The sequence below is a fragment of the Argopecten irradians genome, chromosome 4 (genome assembly GCF_041381155.1).
Source record: "Argopecten irradians isolate NY chromosome 4, Ai_NY, whole genome shotgun sequence".
NCBI classification, from domain to species: domain Eukaryota; kingdom Metazoa; phylum Mollusca; class Bivalvia; order Pectinida; family Pectinidae; genus Argopecten; species Argopecten irradians.
In genome coordinates, this window is record NC_091137.1 from 44,579,653 (window position 1) to 44,603,064 (window position 23,412).

At 37.3% G+C, this 23,412-nt stretch overlaps 1 protein-coding gene across 2 annotated transcripts in view; it reads right to left on the reverse strand.

Annotated features, from left to right (window-relative positions):
* Positions 1–20,306: 20,306 nt before the first annotated feature.
* LOC138321810 (E3 ubiquitin-protein ligase UBR4-like) overlaps positions 20,307–23,412 on the reverse strand; it is a 97,160-nt gene continuing 94,054 nt past the window's right edge. For both annotated transcript variants that reach the window (XM_069265792.1, XM_069265791.1), the window contains exon 114: positions 20,307–23,091. In XM_069265792.1, the coding sequence (XP_069121893.1) occupies positions 23,027–23,091 (65 nt within the window). In that variant the 3' untranslated portion in view covers positions 20,307–23,026. The remainder of the gene's footprint in view (positions 23,092–23,412) is intronic.

Here is a 23,412-nt window from a genome sequence, read left to right on the forward strand (position 1 = left end):
TTTTTTTTTAACTTTCTTTGTAGCGTCTTCCTTGATGCAGCTTCACTTTTGATCGTCGAGTTGAGCATTCGCCTCTTGTGAGGGAGGTTCTAGCCAATATACACCATAGCCTATACAAATGCTTACTTAGTTTCTGCTCATGTTCAGTGCTCGACAAAAAAGGGAGTGGGACGACTGGTTCGCCCGTTGTCGGTTCATTGTGACCAGGCGGGGTATGTTGTTAGGTGTCTTTGGTGGCATGGCACTATCGCCCTGCAGGTAGGGCGTAAAAAGTGTACATGTCCCTATAGCATTACTTCTTCCTAACGTCTCCCTCGCCGCCTCGCTTTTGGCCATCGGTTGAGCGCTCGCCCCTGTGAGGAAGGCTTTAGGTTCTGTCCCCTGGCCGAGACACACCATTCTATAAAAATGTTAATTTCTGTTCCTGTTTGGCGCTCAGCATAACGTGAGTGGGACGACTGATTTATCCGTTGTCAGTGTAATGTGGTGGGATGGATATGCTGTTGGGTAATCTTAGCGGTATGCTTCAATGAGATGACACTATAAAAAGGTAAATTATCACAAAGAGACACAACACGGACACATCGTAACTTCCCCTAACATACATCAATTCAAAGATACAATTTTGCATTCACGGGAATCTTTTAAGATGCTCCACCGCTGACAAATGGTACTTTTTCACTACAAAAAAAAAAAAAAAAAGAGAGACGATTTAGTATTTTCTTCAGTTACAAAGTTACTTACTTGACACCATTACCACCATTGAGAAGTTTGAGCTTCTAAATACTGATTGCGCATACACCAAAGGCAAAATAAATTATTTTTATATAGTTTTTGTGTTAATTAGAAATATAGATATACATTGGATACGATTGAACACCAATTATTGTTCAAAGGATGAATGTCATTTATGCTCTGTCGGCGGTGGAGCATCTTTAAATCATCCTAGGGCTTACTATCACTGTCGTAATACTCATCCCTGAAATTTGTCATATTGAAACTGAATTCAATTCAGGAGAACAAAACTGACGAATCACAGGCCTGAAGAGAATTCCTTTTGATTTTCAGAGGCAGACGCCCAACTCAAAAGCCTTACAATGTACCGTTAATCGATTCTTTTGATGTATATCAAAGGACCAAACTACCTGCTTATCTGCTGACGCACACAGAGATATAAGTTTCACTATGACATAGTCCAGAGATGGATATAATGACAGTGATAGTCACCACTGGAGTATCGAGGATGCGATAATACGTATACGTTCACCAAGACTTCCTTTTTACAAGCCTAATACCAATGGATGTGTAAGAGAAATATGTATCACTGCCGTAATAGCCATCCCCTGGACTATGGCATGGCAAAATTGAAGGTGCTTTGTGCGACAGCATATGTGATAGGTATTTTGGTCCTTTGGTGTACACAAAAGAATTCAATAAAGGAACACTGTAGTTGACGGCTTTGCTTTGAAGTTAGGCGTCGCTCTCTGAAATCTTCAAATGAAGTCTTTGCAAGCCTGTAATTGGTCAGTTTTTCCCTCCAGAAATACTTACATTTTCGCTATGACATAGTCATTTGTTTGTTTGTTTGTTTGATTAATTAACGTCCTATTAACAGCTATGGTCATGTAAGGACGGCCTCCCATGTATGCGATGTGTTGCGTGTATGTTGTGCGAGGTGCGTGTTTTAGGAGACTGTGGTATATTCATGTTGTGTCTTCTTGTATAGTGGAACTGTTGCCCTTTTTATAGTGCTATATCACTGAAGCATGCCGCCGAAGACACCAAGCAACACACCCCACCCGGTCACATTATACTGACAACGGGCGAACCAGTCGTCCCACTCCCTGTATGCTGAGCGCTAAGCAGGAGCAGAAACTACCACTTTTATAGACTTTGGTGTGTCTCGGCCAGGGGACGGAACCCAGAACCTTCCTCACAGGGGCGAACGCTCAACTCAAGGCCAAAAGTGAGGCGGTGCCAAGGGAGGCATTAGGAAAGATAAAGTCAGTTAGGAACAAGAGAAAAGATAAGATCCTAAATTAAGTCGCCTTTTACGATCATGCAATAGGGGCAGCAGGTACAATTCTAACGCCCTACCTGCAGGGCAGATGACATAGTCAAGGGGTGGACATAACGACAGTGATAGTAACCACTTGAATATCAAAGATAGCATTTTTGGGGTATTTTCAAATGAGAAAACAAATATATAGAATTAATTAGCCCCCAGCATTAGACATATATATGTCTGTATAACTATGAAATTAGAATCATAGCATTGTTATTATTTACATTATGTATTTATACACATGTAATCATCATATTTTGCAAATTCGCCAAAGCGAAGAAATGTCACACTTTCTACGAAACTATAGATGACATTTTCATCACAACATTTAATGTTTATAAAATTTATCATTAAACTGCAATATAAAATTTATATCATGAACGAATTTGTTGTTTTATCACTTTATAATGACAACAATACACAACATGCTGTGGTAAACAACTCGGAGTGCGCATGCGCCTTTATCAACTCTTGACATTAGTACTGGTTCAGACACAGGAGAACCGGCGCAGCGTGACGAGGTTAATATCAGATACGGGAATTAATGCTATATTAACATATGCAATGCCAACATGCAACAAAGAAATAAATCTTGATTGCTATTAAATTACAGCGATATGGAAAAAGATCAAACAGCTATTTCTGAGAGATAATAGTAAGTTTGATTGTAGGTCTGACAAGGCCGATCTTCTAAGAGGGTCAGTTGACGCTACGTGAGTACGGGATTAACCCCGGTTGGGTGGCCTGGGTGATCGTTCATCTATATTTCAGGGGCCGTGTCTGTACATCAATAGGGAGTTACAGATGAGTAAGGTTATGAATCGGAATATATTTCGAAGCCCAGGGAAAAATCACATTTTTGAAAAAAAAATCGCACAAAAAAAAAAAAATAAATAAACAAATGAAAATAAGAAATATATTTCGGTACATTTAATTTTACTTTCATATCTGACGCTTTAGTCATGGTAACCATCCGAAATAAGCATAAATTAAGCGAATTTAAAAATATTGTCATTTTGGCCATTTTGTTCTGATTGTTTTTGTCAAAGAAAAAAAAAGCGCAATCTTGAATAAACTGAAATTTATTGTGAATATGTAGGCTCCTATGGTACAACTTATTATTAATATAAAGTTTGTTCAAAGATGCGCTCTATGACTTCTAAATGAAAATTGAGCAAAAAAATAAATAAAAAAGCCAATATTGACAAAAATTTTCAACATTTGCATTATTTATGCATGTTCAGGATGGTTACCATAGAAACTGCAGCTGCAAAGATAAACGGCTATGATTGTTATTGTATGAGGGATATACTCGATATTTGGATTTCATCAATCTAATCATTGCTTAATAAAAGGTTAATATACCTCACTAATTTATGGGCCAAAATTTTGTAAATGACACAAGAAAAATAGAAACGTTTTTCAACATGGCTCTAAGATACATAAAGAATCATGTATCTCATATCACGAAAACAAGGTCAAGATTGCGAATCTGACATAACACCTGATATTTTAAGATAGCAAACTTCGTTTTTTACTGGTGCGGTTGTACATCAGACGCTGTTCGGGTTCATCGACTTGGAAATTCATATTGAGACGATTTGAAAATAGTGTGACTGTGTAATAGAAATTAATAAAAATATTAATATTTCACAATAAATCTCGTCCAACTTTTCGTGACATGCGTGTCAGCGTCACCGCAATACGTGACCACAACCTTATTAAGAAGATACGGAATCTCCGCCAATCAGTGCATCGTTATCAGTCTGTCACATCAACACTCGCCCCTCCCCCGGGGTACAAAGTACCGCACCCCTCCCCTCGGAACCGCTGTAGTACCTCACACGAAACAAGCATCGAGGGAAATTAAAACCATCCGATAAACCTCTAAATGTGTTTTCCGTCTCTTCACGACGACGAGCCTACCATCGGTTGTACTTAGAACTCCTGATTACAGAGTACAGGACACATTGGCTGTATCATTAGTACCGAGGTGTTCCGGTTAGGGTTCTGGGCTCATTCACCCGATACACTTTGTACAACCTCTATGGTATTTCTCTTGTCATTGGAATGGAAAAAATACTACTGCTTAAATCGAGTTGTCCGGGGAATGCCGTGGTCCTTGAAAGCTAAAGCGTACCTTAAGAGCATAACAAACACAACGACGATAGCTCGCGGTGAAAGATTTAAAATTTACATGGTTCGATTTTTAGTGTTTTATTAATTTATCAGAGATACCAATAAAAACGAATATTTTTTGATATGTGCAAAAAATGTTAGAGTAAATTTGTAGGCGAAAGCAATGGTCCTGTAATCTTATCAAGCGACAATTATTTTACCATATTTTCCGACCAAACTCTACCTTTAAAGAGTCTCCAATGCAAACACGTTGGATTATATCCCTGGTATAGCAAATTGTAACTTACTTTTATGATACATATGCGCATTTCTAAAAGAATGCGTCTCGGAGGCCATTTCTCCTGGTGAGCGCCGTTTTCACCAACAAAACCTTTTTGACAATGGTCCAATCAATTCGTTTTTGCACCTGACCTTTACAAGAAAATCTTTTTGACCATTAACCATAACAACATAACTTTTTTTGCACCACAACGTCAACAACACAACCTTTTTACACCATGGCCTTAACGACACAACCTTTTTACACATGGCCTTAACGACACACCTTTTTACACCATGGCCTAACACCACAACCATTTTACACCTTGACCTTAACACACACAACCTTTTTACACCATGACCTTAACAACACAACCTTTTTACACCATGACCTTAACAACACAACCTTTTTTGCACCATAACCTTAACAACACAACCTTTTTTACACCATGGACCTTAACAACACAACCTTTTTACACATGACCTTAACACACAACCTTTTTACACCTTGACCTTAACACCACAACCTTTTTACACCATGACCTTAGAACACAACCTTTTTGCACCATGACCTTAACAACACAACCTTTTTGCACCATGACCTTCAACAACACAACCTTTTTACACCATGGCCTTAACGACACAACCTTTTTACACCATGGCCTCAACAACACAACCATTTTACACCATGGCCTTAACAACACAACCTTTTTACACCATGGCCTTAACAACACAACCTTTTTACACCATGGCCTTAACAACACAACCTTTTTTACACCATGGCCTTAACACCACAACCTTTTTACACCATGACCTTAACAACACAACCTTTTTGCACATTGACCTTAACAACACAACCTTTTTGAACCATGAACTTAACAACACAACCTTTTTACACCTTGACCTTAACAACACAACCTTTTTACACCATGGCCTTAAAACACAACCTTTTTGCACCATGACCTTAACAACACAACCTTTTTTGACACAATGACCTTAACAACACAACCTTTTTGCACCATGCCCTTAACAACACAACCTTTTTACACCATGACCTTAACAACACAAACCTTTTTCACCATGACCTTAACAACACAACCTTTTGCACCATGACCTTAACAACACAACCTTTTGCACCATGACCTTAACAACACAACCTTTTGCACCATGGCCTGAACAAACACAACCTTTTTACACCATGACCTTAACAATAACACACCTTTTTTCACATGACCTTAACAACACATCTTTTTGCACCTTGACCTTAACAACACAGCCATTTTACCCATAACCTTAACAACACAACCTTTTTGCACCATGACCTTAACAACACAGCCTTTTTGCACCATGACCTTAACAACACAACCTTTTTGACCATGGCCTTAACAACTAACCTTTTTGCACCATGACCTGAATAACACAATCCTTTTTAGACCATGACCTTAACAACACAACCTTTTTACACCATGACCTTAACAACACAACCTTTTTACACATGGCCTACAATGACCTTAACACCACAAACCTTTTTGCACCATGACCTTAAGAACACAACCTTTTTTACACCATGACCTTAACACACACAACCTTTTTACACCATGACCTTAACAACACAACCTTTTTGACACCATGGCCTTAACAACACAACCTTTTTGCACCATGACCTTAACAACACAACCTTTTTACACCATGACCTCAACAACACAACCTTTTTTACACCATGCCCTTAACAACACAACCTTTTTACACCATGGTCTTAACAACACAACCTTTTTACACCATGGCCTTAACTTTACAACAATGGCCTTAACAACACAACCTTTTTGCACCATGCCTTAACAACACAACCTTTTTACACAATGGCCTTAACAACACAACCTTTTTACACCATGGCCTTAACAACACAACCTTTTTACACCATGGCCCTTACAACACAACCTTTTTGCACCATGGCCTTAACAACACAACATTTTTACACCATGACCTTAAACAACACAACCTTTTTACACATGGCCTTAACAACACAACCTTTTTACACCATGACCTTAACAACACAACATTTTTGCACCATGACCTTAACAACACAACCTTTTTACACATGGCCTTAACAACACAACCTTTTTACACCATGGCCTAAACAACACAACCTTTTTGCACCATGACCTTAACAACACAACTTTTTACACCATGGCCTTAACAACACAACCTTTTTTACACATGCCTTAAACACAACCTTTTTGCACCATGACCTTAACAACACAACCTTTTTGCACACATGACCTTAACAACTAAACTTTTTACACAACACAACACAAACCTTTTTGCACCATGACCTTAACAACACAACCTTTTTGCACCATGACCTTAACAACACAACCTTTTTGCACCATGACCTTAACAACACAACCTTTTTACACCATGACCTTAACAACACAACCTTTTGCACCATGACCTTAACAACACAACCTTTTTACACCATGACCTTAACAACACAACCTTTTGCACCATGACCTTAACAGCACAACCTTTTTTTTACACCATGACCTTAACAACACAACCTTTTTGCACACCATGACCTTAACAACACAACCTTTTTGCACCATGACCTTAACAACACAACCTTTTTGCACCATGACCTTAACAACACAACCTTTTTGCACAGACCATGACCTTACCTAACAACACAACCTTTTTGCACCATGACCTTAACAACACAACCTTTTTGACAACCATGACCTTAACAACACAACCTTTTTGCACATTGACCTTAACAACACAACCTTTTTGCACCATGCCCTTAACTTAACAACACAACCTTTTTGCACATTGACCTTAACAACACAACCTTTTTGCACATGACCTTAACAACACAACCTTTTTGCACCATGCCCTTAACAACACAACCTTTTTGCACCATGACCTTAACAGCACAACCTTTTTGCACCATGACCTTAACAACACAACCTTTTTACACCATGACCTTAACAACACAACCTTTTTGCACCATGACCTTAACAACACAACTTTTTGCACCATGACCTTAACAGCACAACCTTTTTGCACCATGACCTTAACAACACAACCTTTTTGCACATGACCTTAACAACACAACCTTTTTACACCATGACCTTAACAACACAACCTTTTTGCACCATGACCTTAACAACACAACCTTTTTGCACCATGACCTTAACAACACAACCTTTTTACACATGACCTTAACAACACAACCTTTTTACACCATGACTTAACAAACACAACCTTTTTGCACCATGACCTTAACAACACAACCTTTTTACACCATGACCTTAACAACACAACCTTTTTACACCATGACCTTAACAACACAACCTTTTTGCACCATGACCTTAACAACACAACCTTTTTACACCATGACCTTAACAACACAACCTTTTTACAACCATTGACCTTAACAACACAACCTTTTTACACCATGACCTTAACAACACAACCTTTTTACACCATGACCTTAACAACACAACCTTTTTACACCATGACCTTAACAACACAACCTTTTTTTACAACAACCATTGACCTTAACAACACAACCTTTTTACACCATGCCTTAACAACACAACCTTGCCTTAACAACACAACCTTTTTGCACCATGACCTTAACAACACAACCTTTTTGCACCATGACCTTAACAACACAACCTTTTTACACCATGACCTTAACAACACAACCTTTTTACACCATGACCTTAACAACACAACCTTTTTACACCATGACCTTAACAACACAACCTTTTTACACCATGACCTTAACAACACAACCTTTTTACACCATGACCTTAACAACACAACCTTTTTACACCATGACCTTAACAACACAACCTTTTTACACCTTGACCTTAAACAACACAACCTTTTTGCACCATGACCTTAACAACACAACCTTTTTGACACCATGACCTTAACAACACAACCTTTTTACACATTGACCTTAACAACACAACCTTTTTGCACCATGCCCTTAACAACACAACCTTTTTACACCATGACCTTAACAACACAACCTTTTTACACCATGACCTTAACAACACAACCTTTTTGCACCATGACCTTAACAACACAACCTTTTTACACCATGACCTTAACAACACAACCTTTTTGCACCATGACCTTAACACACAACCTTTTGCACCATGACCTTAACAACACAACCTTTTTGCACCTGACCTTAACAACACAACCTTTTGCCCATGACCTTAACAACACAACCTTTTTGCCCATGACCTTAACAACACAACCTTTTGCCTACCTTACACACAACCTAACTTAACACCTTTTTGCCCATAACCTTAACAACACAACCTTTTTACACCATGACCTTAACAACACAACCTTTTTGCACCATGACCTTAACAACACAACCTTTTTGCACCATAACCTTAACAACACAACCTTTTTGCACCATGACCTTAACAACACAACCTTTTTACACCATGACCTTAACAACACAACCTTTTTGCACATGACCTTAACAACACAAACTTTTTGCACCATGACCTTAACAACACAACCTTTTTACACCATGACCTTAACAACACAACCTTTTTGCACCATGACCTTAACAACACAACCTTTTTACACATTGACCTTAACAACACAACCTTTTTGCACCATAACCTTAACAACACAACCTTTTTACACATTGACCTTAACAACCTTTTTACACCATGACCTTAACAACACAACCTTTTTACACCATGACCTTAACAACACAACCTTTTTACACCATGACCTTAACAACACAACCTTTTTACACCATGACCTTAACAACACAACCTTTTTACACCATGACCTTAACAACACAACCTTTTTGCACCATGACTTACAACCTTAACAACACAACCTTTTTGCACCATGACCTTAACAACACAACCTTTTTGCACCATGACCTTAACAACACAACCTTTTTCACCATGCCTTAACAACACAACAACCTTTTTACACCATGACCTTAACAACACAACCTTTTTACACATTGACCTTAACAACACAACCTTTTTACCACGACCTTAACAACACAACCTTTTTGCACCATGACCTTAACAACACAACCTTTTTACACCATGACCTTAACAACACAACCTTTTTACACCATGACCTTAACAACACAACCTTTTTACACATTGACCTTAACAACACAACCCTTTTTACACCATGACCTTAACAGCACAACCTTTTGCACCATGACCTTAACAACACAACCTTTTTGCACCATGACCTTAACAACACAACCTTTTTACACCATGACCTTAACAACACAACCTTTTTCACACATTGACCTTGACCTTTTCACACCAACAACACAACCTTTTTTGCACCATGCCCTTAACAACACAAACCTTTTTACACCATGACCTTAACAACACAACCTTTTTACACCATGACCTTAACAACACAACCTTTTTACACCATGGCCTTAACAACACAACCTTTTGTACACCATGCCCTTAACAACACAACCTTTTTACACCATGACCTTAACAACTCAACCTTTGTGTACCCATGGCCTAACAACTTACACCAATTGTTTACTCCTACAACAAGTTCTTTCTCACATTTCCGTAAACATAATTTAAAGTACAATAAAACTAAATTAACCGTAAATTTTGATACGATGTACTCTTTTGCACCATTTGTCTAACATCATCAATTAAATCCTATCCAAGTGTTCATAGCAAAAGCACCTTCACGAATGATAACATTCAGTTGTACATAATCGACTTGTTCACTACGTTTCAACCTAATAGGGCTTTTCCAAGATAAGTGACGTTTCTTAAAGATATTTCCTTAAGCCAAATAACCCGAATCAAGATCCGTGAAGCAACAGATTAAAATTAGGGTACATTAGCATATAAAACGTTATTTGTCTATACACCCCATTGATGTGAAGTGTTTGTGATATAGTTCTCCCTCCTCCACACCCTCGAGGTGACTATCACTGTCGTGACCTGCGCAGTACCTGGTAGATATGTCACTCTGACAGATACTTATCCTGATCGTAGTGAATAAAAAGGTCGTGAACCTCTACTGAACCTTGACGCTAAGTTTACACGGGTCATTTGACTTTCGCGGGCAGTTCCGTTAATTTGCCGTAATTTGTGGAAATGATAGGTCGAGCGACAGTAAATTATTAGCCATCCGATACCCTGTCGTTTGACTTCCAAGTGATATATTCAATTAGGATAAAGTGTTCTATCACTTAAGAAGATCTGGGCAGGTTTGCCGTTGTTGTCGGTTTTACGGGTATTCAGGATTTTCCTCGTGAATACATTTTAAGCGGTTTTTATTTCTAATTATGAATATGGAGCACTGGGCCTTCTAATTACAATGCGATAATTCTAGATAAATCAAATTAAGTTTAAAATCCGGGTAAAAAAAGTAACAATAATTTCTGTGATAATGGGTATGTGTTTGAGACCCCCTCATCCCCCTCCTTCCCCTCCGAAAACGGTGAGGCGGGGTATCGAATAACTGTCGGGGACCAAACGTACAAACTAATAATGCTACCAGGTGTCGCGCAGGTCAGCTGAGTTGAAATGCGAGAAACGTGACTTTCTGTTCGAGGCGTTATGTCATAAGATACTCATGTATCTGCTATTTAGGTGTCACACCAGAAATTGATGGCTATAGTCGGTAAAAAGTCGCTGTCACCGGAGAAATCGTTTCCGTCCGAGACAGGCAGGAGATCTCCTCCCCGGGGGAGACGCCGCTCAAGTTTAGAATGAAGTGGGCAGTCACCCCATCAAAAGTGTGACAGACTTCTCCAAAGCTACAAGGATGTGTATATAATGAGAAATTAAAAAACGGTCCGGCGTTAATTAATAATAAATCCTGAAGACGTTAACTTAGGTTAGCCGGGTCAATGATGACTGTATTTGATAACTTAGAATGTTATGATTTAATATACACAGTATACATAGTGAGAATATATAAAATGCATAATTTCAAATCAAACGAAGTCATGACAGTTGAGACAACTAGGGGAGACAATCACACACACGCCAAACAAATCGTCGAGTTTTTATTATCGATCATTTATCATTAGGACAGCTCACACAAGAGGGACTATTTTCTGTCAGGTAATCTCACACCGCGTTCTGTAATATCCTGACATCTCGCCATTCATCGAGATGAACCAATCAGCGGCTTTTAGACTCGCACATTGAGAGGTGAAATGTCGTTAATGTAATATGAAGAATGAAGATTTAATTACTCCCCTCACAAAAGACGCGGGTTTTAAACTCCAATATACACCGCTATGATGATGCAGTTTAATCTTAATCGATTTATTCAAGTAATTTGAAAATGATGCTATCATCCAAAGTTTGACACTGTCCCATCGCTATTGTTGTCGGGTGACGAGATTTTGCGCTGTCAATTACTGGTCAAGTTTCCCAGGCTAGTCTCGTACTGGACATGCAAGGAAGCGTGTTGATTAAGATCGCCACCCAACATATGAAATAACCTCATTAGCTCATTTCATTTGCCTGTAATATAAATTTTAAAAGTGCATTCACCTCTACAATGTTTAGAGAAAGGTGCATGCACTAGCATCAGAAAATCTGGTAATCTTTATGCAATACTGATAATCATTCAATGGGATATGAAAAGGAAACCAAACAAATACCTGTACTTTTCTGTATAAATAAGTTATAGAATTAATGTAAAATTAAGAGTATTACCATAACAAAAATTAGAGAACTTTTGTATTATGGTACTAGAATGGTGCTCAAACATAGTATTTGTTGGCATCATTGCACAATCAAGAAAAAGGCGACCAATTGCTATGGTACTAGAGTAGTGCTCAAGGATAGCATTTGTTGGCATCATTGAAAAAGGCGACCAATTGCTATGGTACTAGAATTATACTCAAGTGTAGCATTTGTTGGCATCATTGCATGACCTAGGAAAAAAAGCGACCAATTTCTATGGTACTAGAGTAGTGCTCAAGGATAGCATTTGTTGGCATCATTGAAAAAGGCGACCAATTGCTATGGTACTAGAATTATACTCAAGTGTAGCATTTGTTGGCATCATTGCATGACCAAGTAAAAGGCGACCAATTTCTATGGTACTAGAGTAGTGCTCAAGGATAGCTTTTGTTGGTATCATTGCATGATCTAGAAAAAGGCGACCAATTTCTATGGTACTAGAGTAGTGCTCAAGGATAGCTTTTGTTGGCATCATTGCATGATCTAGAAAAAGGCGACCAATTTCTATGGTACTAGAGTAGTGCTCAAGGATAGCATTTGTTGGCAGCATTGCATAATCTATAAAGAGACGACCAATTGCAAAGGTCTTAACTTTTCTGTTCGTTAACGACGTTATTCGTTTTCAATCGCTCTGTTTGGTCATGAACGTTCTTCTAATCCCTGCTAAAATTCTATGGAAGATTCTATCTTTAGCACAGATCAAATGCTGCAGAAATAAGTGATAATTAGTTCTTGATTAGTTTTAAGGATTTTATGAGGTATGAGTGAATAAATGTTCTATGGACTGTCTGTCAGAGACAACATGCTTCAGTGTTATAGTCCTGTAGGCGATTTTGCTATCACAATGAGATACAACATATAATATACAATAACCGCATCACATAATGAACAAAATAACTCCAAACCAGCAATGCTTTTTAATTTAGAATACATGTATTAATTTCATAAATAGAACAACTCCAAACTAGCAATGCTTTTTAATTTAGAATATTAATTTCATAAATAGGACAGCATATTGAAAGAAGGAATCGTTTGCTTAAGTCGCATGCTTGTTGACGCTCTGATATAATATTATGCTTGTACTGTATAAGCGTGACTTACAATTATTTTGAAGGACAGTAGATACTTAGATAGCTGTTTCTGGGTATCCAGGATGTTTGTGGCGAGTTTTCTTTATCTTCGCCGTAACTCATCCCTCGCTACGTCATAAATTACTACGCCTGATATTTATAGGTTGCGATGAGGGCGTAATGGGTCCCGGATGGAGTGAGTAATCGGGCGACAACAATGTCGGACGTTTCTCTGATCTGCGATCAAAAGTACCCTATCACCGATACTTGAACATCAAAGTCACCAACAGGGTTGTTTAGAGCGAGGATCAGCGTTTAATACAGCCAAATAGGTATTTTGTGTTTACATTCGGAACGTTTCTAGGTTTCACAGCTTTTGCGACTGAAGATTCTCGGTGATATACGAGTGAGATTGAAATGACAGAGAAAATAAAACTTGACCCTTCCTATTGAGGTTGCTTACCGATCTTGTATTTGTGTTTGTATACGGTTATACATGTGATATATTTTGTCTTTTGAGTAGGATACGATGAATTACGACAGTCGTCACGGGGGTCTGTCTACATTGACGGGTAAATCTACGAAAAGCTAGTCCCTTTGAAGCTTGGTGTCAACACCGTACTTTTATAAGGGCACTAGGCGGGCCCTAAACTGACCCAATGAGTGTCACACCTGCCCTTTGTGGGAAAGCCGTTTCAGGGAAGACAAAGTTAAAATGATATGTTGTATGGGAAGTGTGTGGGTTTGGCTCCTCCAAAACCACAATGCACTTTCATGACATTATGAAACCGATAAAGTCATAATGAAAATTACATATCATTAACAAATATTAATGCAGAGTTGTCTATTCCAGTTATGAAATTGGCTTGTGCGCGTTACATCGCTATTTTTTAGAAACGAGAGGCCCAAAAGGGCCTGTTTCGCTCACCTGTTGTTTTTTTTGGAGTAATTCTGTAATTAGTGATTCAAAAATCACAAAGACAAATTGACCCAATGATTTGCTTAATTTTGAATCCCGACCATATAATTATGCTATAGATACCATGCGAATATGCTATCCAATACATAGTTTTCGAGAGGAAGTAATTTATATGAAAATAGTAGCCTGATTAACCTTTTGACCCCGCGCCTAAGGCCCCAGTGGGTCAGTCCTATCATTTTTACAATTTTGAATCCCTGTCCTAAAAGGCTGTTACCGTTGCATTATGAGTGCTATCCCATGCTTAGTTGCAAAGAAGTTGTTAATATGGTAACAGCCAAATTAACCCCTTTTGACTCCACCCCTCTGCCCCCTGGCGGGGTAACCCCATCATTTGTACAATTTTGAATCCCAACACTATAAGGATGTTACCATTGTATTATGAGTGCTCTCCCATGCTCAGTTGCAGAAAAGAAGTCATTTATATAGATATAGCCAAATTGACCCCTTTTGACCCCGCCCTTCAGGCCCCCGAAGGGTCAGCCCCATCATTTGTACAATTTTGAATCCCCACCCTATAAGGATGCTACCATTGCATTATGGGTGCTCTCTCATATTTGGTTTCAGAGAAGAAGTCGTTTATGTGGAAATAGCCAAATTGACTGACCCCTTTTGACCCCGCCCTTCAGGCCCCAGGGGGTTAGCCCCATCATTTGTATAATTTTAAATCCTCACCCTATTATGGATGCTACCATTGCATTATGAGTGCTATCCCATGCTTAGTTTCATAGAAGAAGTCGTTTATATGGAAGTAGCCAAATTGACCTCTTTTGACCCCGCCCCTCAGACCCCCAGGGGATAGCCCCATCATTTGTACAATTTTATGGGTGCTATCCCATGCTTTGTGTCAGAGAAGACGTTGTTTATATGGAAATAGCCAAATTGACCCCTTTTACCCCGCTCCTTAGGCCCCTGGGGGTCAGCTCCACCATTTGTACAATTGTACAATCAGTAACCCATAAGGATGCTACTAGTCAAATTTTGTTGAATTCCGACCAGCGGTTATGGAGAAGAAGTCGATTGTTGACGGACGGACGTATGGACGGACGACGGACGCCACGGTATGACATAAGCTCACCTTAAGGACCATGTGAGCTTAAAAAAGACGTACTTTTCACACAAAGTAGTAACATATTCAATAGCTGTTTCCAAGATTTGATAATTATGAATGTAAACGAGAGGACCTGATACCCAAACGTCTTTAAGTACTGACACCATGTTTGTTGAAGTAGCCATCGGACATTCTGTTTTACCAGAGTTACTTGCCTTTGATTTCACTCCGTCAGTACTGCCGGAGTGCAAAAAAGGGACATTACTCTGATAAAACAGAAAATTATTTAGGCTCAGTTTTGTCGTCTGGCTCACTGATAGTCAACTAACGCGCGTGATGGCGGGAATCATAAGACGACTCGCGTTATGTAAATTAACATAAATTGATTAAACTTAATCAGTTTATTTAAAATCTAAGTCTATAATTTAATTGTACAGAAGGTGATGATAAGTGTAATATTAAGTTAACTGCAAAGCCGATAAATAAAACCAGTCTATGTTGAGCTATGTACCGTTAAAGATGGCGGAATAGTTGTAAAAAGATGATGTATCAACTTCATTTCTATAAAAAGACTTTTGAAATAATATTTTTTAAACAATATTTATTGAACCCCCCCTTTTTTTTGCTTGTTTTGACGAATTCGGAACCCCTTTTTCATTTGCCATGCCACATTTCCGGGGTGATAAATCGATCTCGATGTCATAATCGAATTAGCGGATCGAACAATGCCGCCTGAAGGAGAGTACACACGTAGTGCACAACGACAACCACGTAACTATGGTAAAAATTACACATATGCAGTGAACATTATATTGTATTCGGGCTATTCGAGTATACTCCCATCCCCAATATTCTAGGGGTTGCTATCACTCTTGTCATTTCTAACGCCAGTGATAGTAACCCCTGGAGTGTCGAGAATGGTATACTTAAAGCTTTAAATGCACCTGTGTGACCTTTAGTTCCGAGAAAGGGCGATAGTGATTTTAAGAAAATATGCATATGTAGAAGTATGTACAGCTGTGATGATGCGGGTAATGCAATTGTACTGCAAGTTACGTTAAGATTTCTTAATGTTGAAAAAGCGACAACAAAACTCATAAGAACTGGCATAACCTCATACTATGATTTTGTACAATGTATTCCATCATTTGATGAAGGAGATGTATTCATTCGACACGGGTGTACCAATAAAATTGAACGCTCTGGAGTCTGAAACAGACGTAAATATTTATAATGAGAATGTGTAATGGCGCCACATTAGCGATGTTATCTATGATCTTCTGGGGATAAAACCATACAATATTTCATTTATACCGTAACCATTCACCCTAAACGATTGTCTGTTCTTAATTGAATATAATGTTATTGTTATTTTATGGGTATTGTTTTTATATAAAATTAAATATTCATGACGGTACCAGATAATTAGCATCGCTTGCTAATCAATGAGCTCTTTAACCGTGGTAAATTAACGGTGTTATGAAATGACAAGGTAACTAACGCTAGTGTCTACCCGTTATCTCGAACCCAATGTGGTCGTGAAAATACTTCGAAATACTCAAAATATACATTATTTATAAAAACTGCACCGTTGAAACTAGTTCTAATCACACTGTATTCGGCCGTTTTCGGTTTTTTAAAACAAACTTCGCCTCAAAGTGAATGATTTCCGTGAAATTGAATTAATTTTCATTTTGAACAATGCAAGAAAGATATTCAAGTTATCAGAGGTCGAAATAGCAAAGTGTTCATCTGTCGCGAGTTGGAGTACGCCTGTATACAGGTAAAAAAGAAAGGTTAGTGTATTTCTGATACCAATTTACATGTACAGCAAATAAAAACATAATCAAAACAGCTTGAAAAATAGAGAATGACCATTTCTCTTTGTTTCACGACAATATGAAAGGCCGATAACTCCAAAGGGTATCCCGAGTGACAACCCACAATCGGGACTTATCTGGAGTGTCTCTGCGTGCTTAAGATATCGTATCACTGTTAACATTTGGTCGTCCGTTTGAAGCAATTCATATTGTTAGTCTTTGTCAATACACCTCGATAACCCCGACAGATATTCTGAGGACGATCGAAAATTTCTCGAGTACCTAATTCCTCCTCGTTATCAGTGAAACATTCCGGATTCTCCGATAACTGACAAGTCGACGTGTGTGTGTCCTCTCAAACAGTCTACTTACAAAACGTCAGCCAAATGTTAAAACTTCCGTTAGTCCCTCCGATAGTTTGATCTTTCCATATATATTTATTAAATGATTTGATTTTTGTAAAACACGACAAGCAGACAATGCTTGCTTCTGTAGATATTGTCTAATGAAGGGGCGTGGCCAGTATCACGGGAGAGTGAAATGGGCGGGTTTTTTATGATTGACAGCCATGCACACCTGGATGTGAGCGTCATCCTTAATCAAAATGAACGGAAATTGACTATTGATAATGTTAATCATGTAGGACTATGGAGTTCTAATAACAAGTGTTTCTACGTAATGTGGTTTCATCTCACAGATTCTCAAATAATAGAGCCATAGTTCATCAGCTTTGATTATGATAATACTACAATTGAACAGGAATTTCAAGATCGTCAGCCTTGCTAGCAACCTCATATGCAATATTCATTAGATCTGTATTTGTCTTTGGAATAGCTGTTTGTTTGAAGTTCATGACCATATATTTATATTTCAGGCTCGCTTGAATTCCAAATTTCACATTTCTTTTTAAGTTACCAGAATAATGAAATGAACAATCAAGAATGGTGTAAATTTGTGATTAAAATCAAAATAATCAAATATGGGAATGGTATGAGAGCCCTATTCCGAAGGGGAAATAAAGTCTTACTAACATGATTGATTTATTGTTTGTTTGGTGTTTTTTTATTATTGTTTTTTTAGGGGGGGGGGGGGGGTGTGAATTTGTTATTTTCTTTCCGAGACCGACATTGGTGTCGGTGTTCCCAGATAGAACACGTCAGAAATACCAAAGGTTTTGACTATCCCACGTCCATTATAGTGTATCTATTGGGACACTGCCGTGTTTTTATTTTTTAAAGTCGGATATCAAAAGATGTCCTCGACTTGAGGGTAAAGTCCCGTACATCTGCGGCCGTGTTCTCCGACAGGTGGACGACCCTTACATGTGACCGTCCAATTAATGTCGATAAGGTCCCTCTGGGTCTTGGACGAAACCCAGGGGATCTAAGGGACGGGCCCCGATAACAAGAGAAATGCAACTTTAAGTACTGGCACCGAGTTCCACAGGCTATCGGGGGCAATGGTACAACGTTAGCGCCTTCGGTCGCTAATGAGGCAACAAATTGGCTCCTAACAGGTGTTTCCAAACCTTGCCGCCTCAGTCCATCACACTGACGATCGGAGATCACAAACCACGTCATTTAGTCCTATCCGTCCAAATTAAGGTCCGTCTTGGTGTGGAGGTGGCGTATACATAAATAGGTGGTATACAAAACAGTCTATATAGCCCGCCTACACATTCCGATTATTATCAATATTGCACTATAGCTGAGTTTTCACCCGCCTATAATAAATCATATGCGGTTGTATTACCAGTAAAAAGGGCATCTTTTTGTGTACATTGTAGTGAACATGACACTGCTTTTTAAACTTCCATTATTATTTACATGTAGTATGGTAAACAATTTGGGTGAAATTGTGATATAAATAATAGACTTCGGTATAGTACTACGGTGGGATTTTTGGAGAAATCATGATCTTAAGATATACAAATAAAACAATATAAAGCCCCACACATGTGCATCTTAATATAGGATGAGTCAGGCGAAGGAACAATCGACCTTATACCGATTCATATTGTCGCGAATTGTACGTAATTTTGAGATTGCAAAACTAGTCAGAGAAATTGAATTGTTAGCACAGTGATAAAATGTACACTTCATTGATATATCTTGAATAATATTCTTAGCGTTTCTGCCAATATACAATGCAAGACAAAACTGAAGACGTCTATGACAAAGGTACCGAATGTTCCCATGGTTTGGGAATATGTATCTTTGTTTTGTCGATATTCATCAGTCCACTATAGAAATGCATTCACATTGTGTTCATGTATGTCTATTAAACATAAAAACAAGGGATTTTATCAGGCCTTTCACGACTTGTCATGCAATTGGAATATGTATACGTCCATTAAAAAGGCAAATTAGAGAAAATAAAGGATTTCATAAAGTTTCAAAAATGCGTTCACGATGCGTGTACATATTATGGGAGTATGGACGTCTGTCCCGGTCATTGACCCGATAAATGGGTACTTTAAACACTGTCTCCCCTGTATGCGATGTGTTGTGTGTATATGTGTTGGGAGGCTGCGGTATGTCGTGTTGTGTCTCTTTGCGCTAGTGGAAACTGTTGTCCTTTTTATAGTACTATCTCACTGAAGCATGTCGCCAATGACACCAAGGAAGCTCACCACACACAGTCATATAATACTGACAACAACAAACCAATCGTCCCACTCCCTTTGTTGAGCACGAACAAGTGCAGAGACTACCGCTTTTACAGTCTTTGGTGTGTCCCAACCAGGGGACAGAACAAAGTTAATTAATGCAGAAGTGTGAATTAAGTTAGTTTGCATATTTTGCTTTGCCTTTAGTCAACACAACACTGCCAGCATGTTCAGATAGAACCGCGTTCTCATTCTCCAGGAGGCTATTGCAGCATGCATGTGCATTTGCATGCACGTCAGAAAATGGTTATCTTGACTGTGTTGGAAGTTTTTTCCACTTTAAACTCATTCACCCCTTAATTTCGATAATGAACTGTTCCAGCCTTTGGTTTAGAAGATTTCAAAGGTATTTGCAGGGGTGGACGATTTAACAGCCACCTTAAACTCATTCACCTCTGAAATTTCATAATGAACTGTTCCATCCTTTTGAATTAGAATAATTCAATGTGATTTCAGGGGGGGGGGGGGATATATTTTGACAAAAAACAAAAAAACAAAAACTCTGATGAACACAGAAAGCTTGTATTGATATACGTCAGAAAATACTGAACTACAATAAATTATCATGACGACATAAGCTCATAGTTCATTGGCATCGCTGTATAAAACAGGATCAGATTCCATCAGATTTAAATCTGAATAATGTTATTATTTTAATACCCAATTATATCCTAATCATATAATGATTTGCATGGTTGCATAGGGGCAACTGTAATTAGTTGATAAAACTTTCCCCAATCTTAACAAAATGTGAAAATATTATTAGTAAATATACTTGTTTTCTGAAAGAATGAAAATACTTCTCCTGAAATTATGGGACACTATCCTATCATGAAATCACACCTCCAAATTTGAGAATAGAAAATGTTTCGTTAGTGGTAATTACAAGTTTTAAATTGATAGATTGAAAGTAGGTAACCAAAATCTTTGATCATTCCTTTAATCTTGAGATATGAAATTTGACAACTATTACTTCCCCTTATATTGGGTGAAACTGTTAAGTTCTAAAGAAACAACAATTTTTATTTCAGAGAACTGCATACAACATTTACATTAAAAGTTGGTTTCACTTTTGAACTTGAGTACTAAAAGCACATCAGGATAAGATAAATAAAGCAATGTGTACAGAAGCTTATCAATGATAGTTTGAAAGTTATTAAAATGTTTTTTTGTTATTTTATGAATTACATTAAAACAGGCATTTTCAATATCATATTTTTCTAAAAAAATTTAATTTTAATTTGTGTTTGAATTTAAGTAGTCCAAAGAATTCAAAATCACTTAATATTGTATATAGTAGCCACAAGTTTACTGGTATGATAATTTAATGTGATGTCTTGATATCTGGATGTCGGTCAATTTTTTTTTTAATAAAATGTATTTGAAAATATCAAATTGTTAATAATTATTGAATTTAATTCTGAAGATTAACCTGACCAGCTGACATGCCCCGACTGTATAGGGATACAGAAATACAATATTTTCATAATGTTTGTACTAATTCATTAAAGATGCTCCACCGCTGACAAATGGTATTTTTTCACTATTAAAAACAGGAGCAGACGATTTAGTATTTTTCTTCTTTTACAAAAGTTACTTACTTTACACCATTACCACCATTGAAATGTTTGAGCTTCTAATTTTACTTCAAGTTAAAAATATAAAAAAATAATTAATTGCATCCCGAAAAAAATTCCGTGCCACTATATCCTATATGGAATGAAGTCCTGATTGCGCATGCACCAAAGGCGAAGTAAATTATTTTATATTATTTTTTGTGTTAATTATACATATATATATACACGATTAAACACCAATTATTGTTCAAATGATGAACATCGTTTATGCTCTGTCGGCGGTGGAGCACCTTTAACTGATTATGAATTCTCATAACCTACATTTCATGTCCGGTTTGGATGGTTTTAAATTTTTAATTTGTGGTAATCAAGATTATTTTATTATTCATGGGATATTTTTTTTGGTGCATAAAAAGTTTTAATGCAGAAATAAACTGGTACATAAAACCACATATTATTACTTATTTGTTTAATTGGTATATACTACTTCCTGATTATCTAAATATTTAATTATTCAAATCTTCCTTGCATCTACATAATGGAGTCTAAACCGAAGTAGTTTCCTTATATTTAAACACCTGCAATATCTTAAGATGCTTATCTCAAGCATTTAAAAATATGCATTAATAAGATAATGAGCTATACATGTATTTAAAGATGCTCCACCGCTGAGAGGTAATTTTTCTACATTGAAAATAGGAGCATATGATTTTGTATTTTTCTTCAGTTACAAAAGTTACTTACTTTACACCATTACCACCATTGAAAAGTCTGAGCTTCTAATTTTACTTCAAGATAAAAATATTAAAAATAATTAATTGCATCCCAAAAAAAATCCCTGGCACTATGTTCTATATGGAATGAAGTGCTGATTGCGCATGTACCAAACCCAAAATAAATTATTTTATATTATTTTTTGTGTTAATTAGACATATATACACACGATTAAACACCAATTATTGTTGAAATGATGAGTATCGTTTTTGCTCAGTTGGCGGTGGAGCATTTTTAATATTTTTCAAATATCACTTAAATTTTGCTGTTTCATTTTGTTTATGAATTTTTATCTCTTCTGTATTTCAATTATAATCATGAAGTTAAATAAGAAATAATACTACACTGTAACTTTTTTCACCATATCTTCTACTGGTTTGAGGAAAACACAAGATTTATTCAGTTGAATACACAATTAAACTCATGAATTAGCCATTAACAATGTAGAAAATAAGAAAATTGTCAACAGCAGCATTTTTTGAGATAATTAAATAGCACAAAAAGAACAACAGAAAAACAACACCACACAGAAAAACTCTTCTCCATAGACCAAAATATCGCTCCAAAAATGGTAGGATTTTCTTCCTCAAGCACACCTTTGTGTATTTCCAATTCCAGAAATGACACCAAATTGTCTTCTCATTGCTCCAACTCAGAAAAAAGATATGTTTTATCCGCTGAATATATTAACTCCATTTAGGTTGTTGATCTGCACCAAAACTTGCATTAGACACTGTTGTTTAAGACTGCGAAAACATTTACAACATCACTGGGAAAACTGATATAGTGTTCAGTTACATTTTGCAACTACGGAAGGAAAGAACAAGAAAGCCAAGTTTGTAAGGTGTGGCGCCACATGTGGGGATCGGTGGTGTCTCTATGGTATGGACTGAAGGAGGGACGACAGGAAAGCGTCAGGGTCTGGTACATCTTCCAACATACCTAAAATACAAAAATCACCCTTAGATAATATACAGCTATAAAAATCAAGACTACAAATATAAAATACATAGAATTGCAAAATCTACTTTAATAGATATAGATTTAACTTATTAATAATGAAAAATAAATTAATCCCACCTTTAAGCTTATGTTCTTTTGAAGTTCATGTGAAGTTCTGGTCAATGAAAAATTTGACATATATTTTAAATTTTTTTTTTGAAAAAGTCTAAGATCAGAACGAAAATGACCTCATAGACATTGGTTACACCACATGAGCCCTCACCCTTATTACAACTTCTAAATGACTCATACCTCATTCCC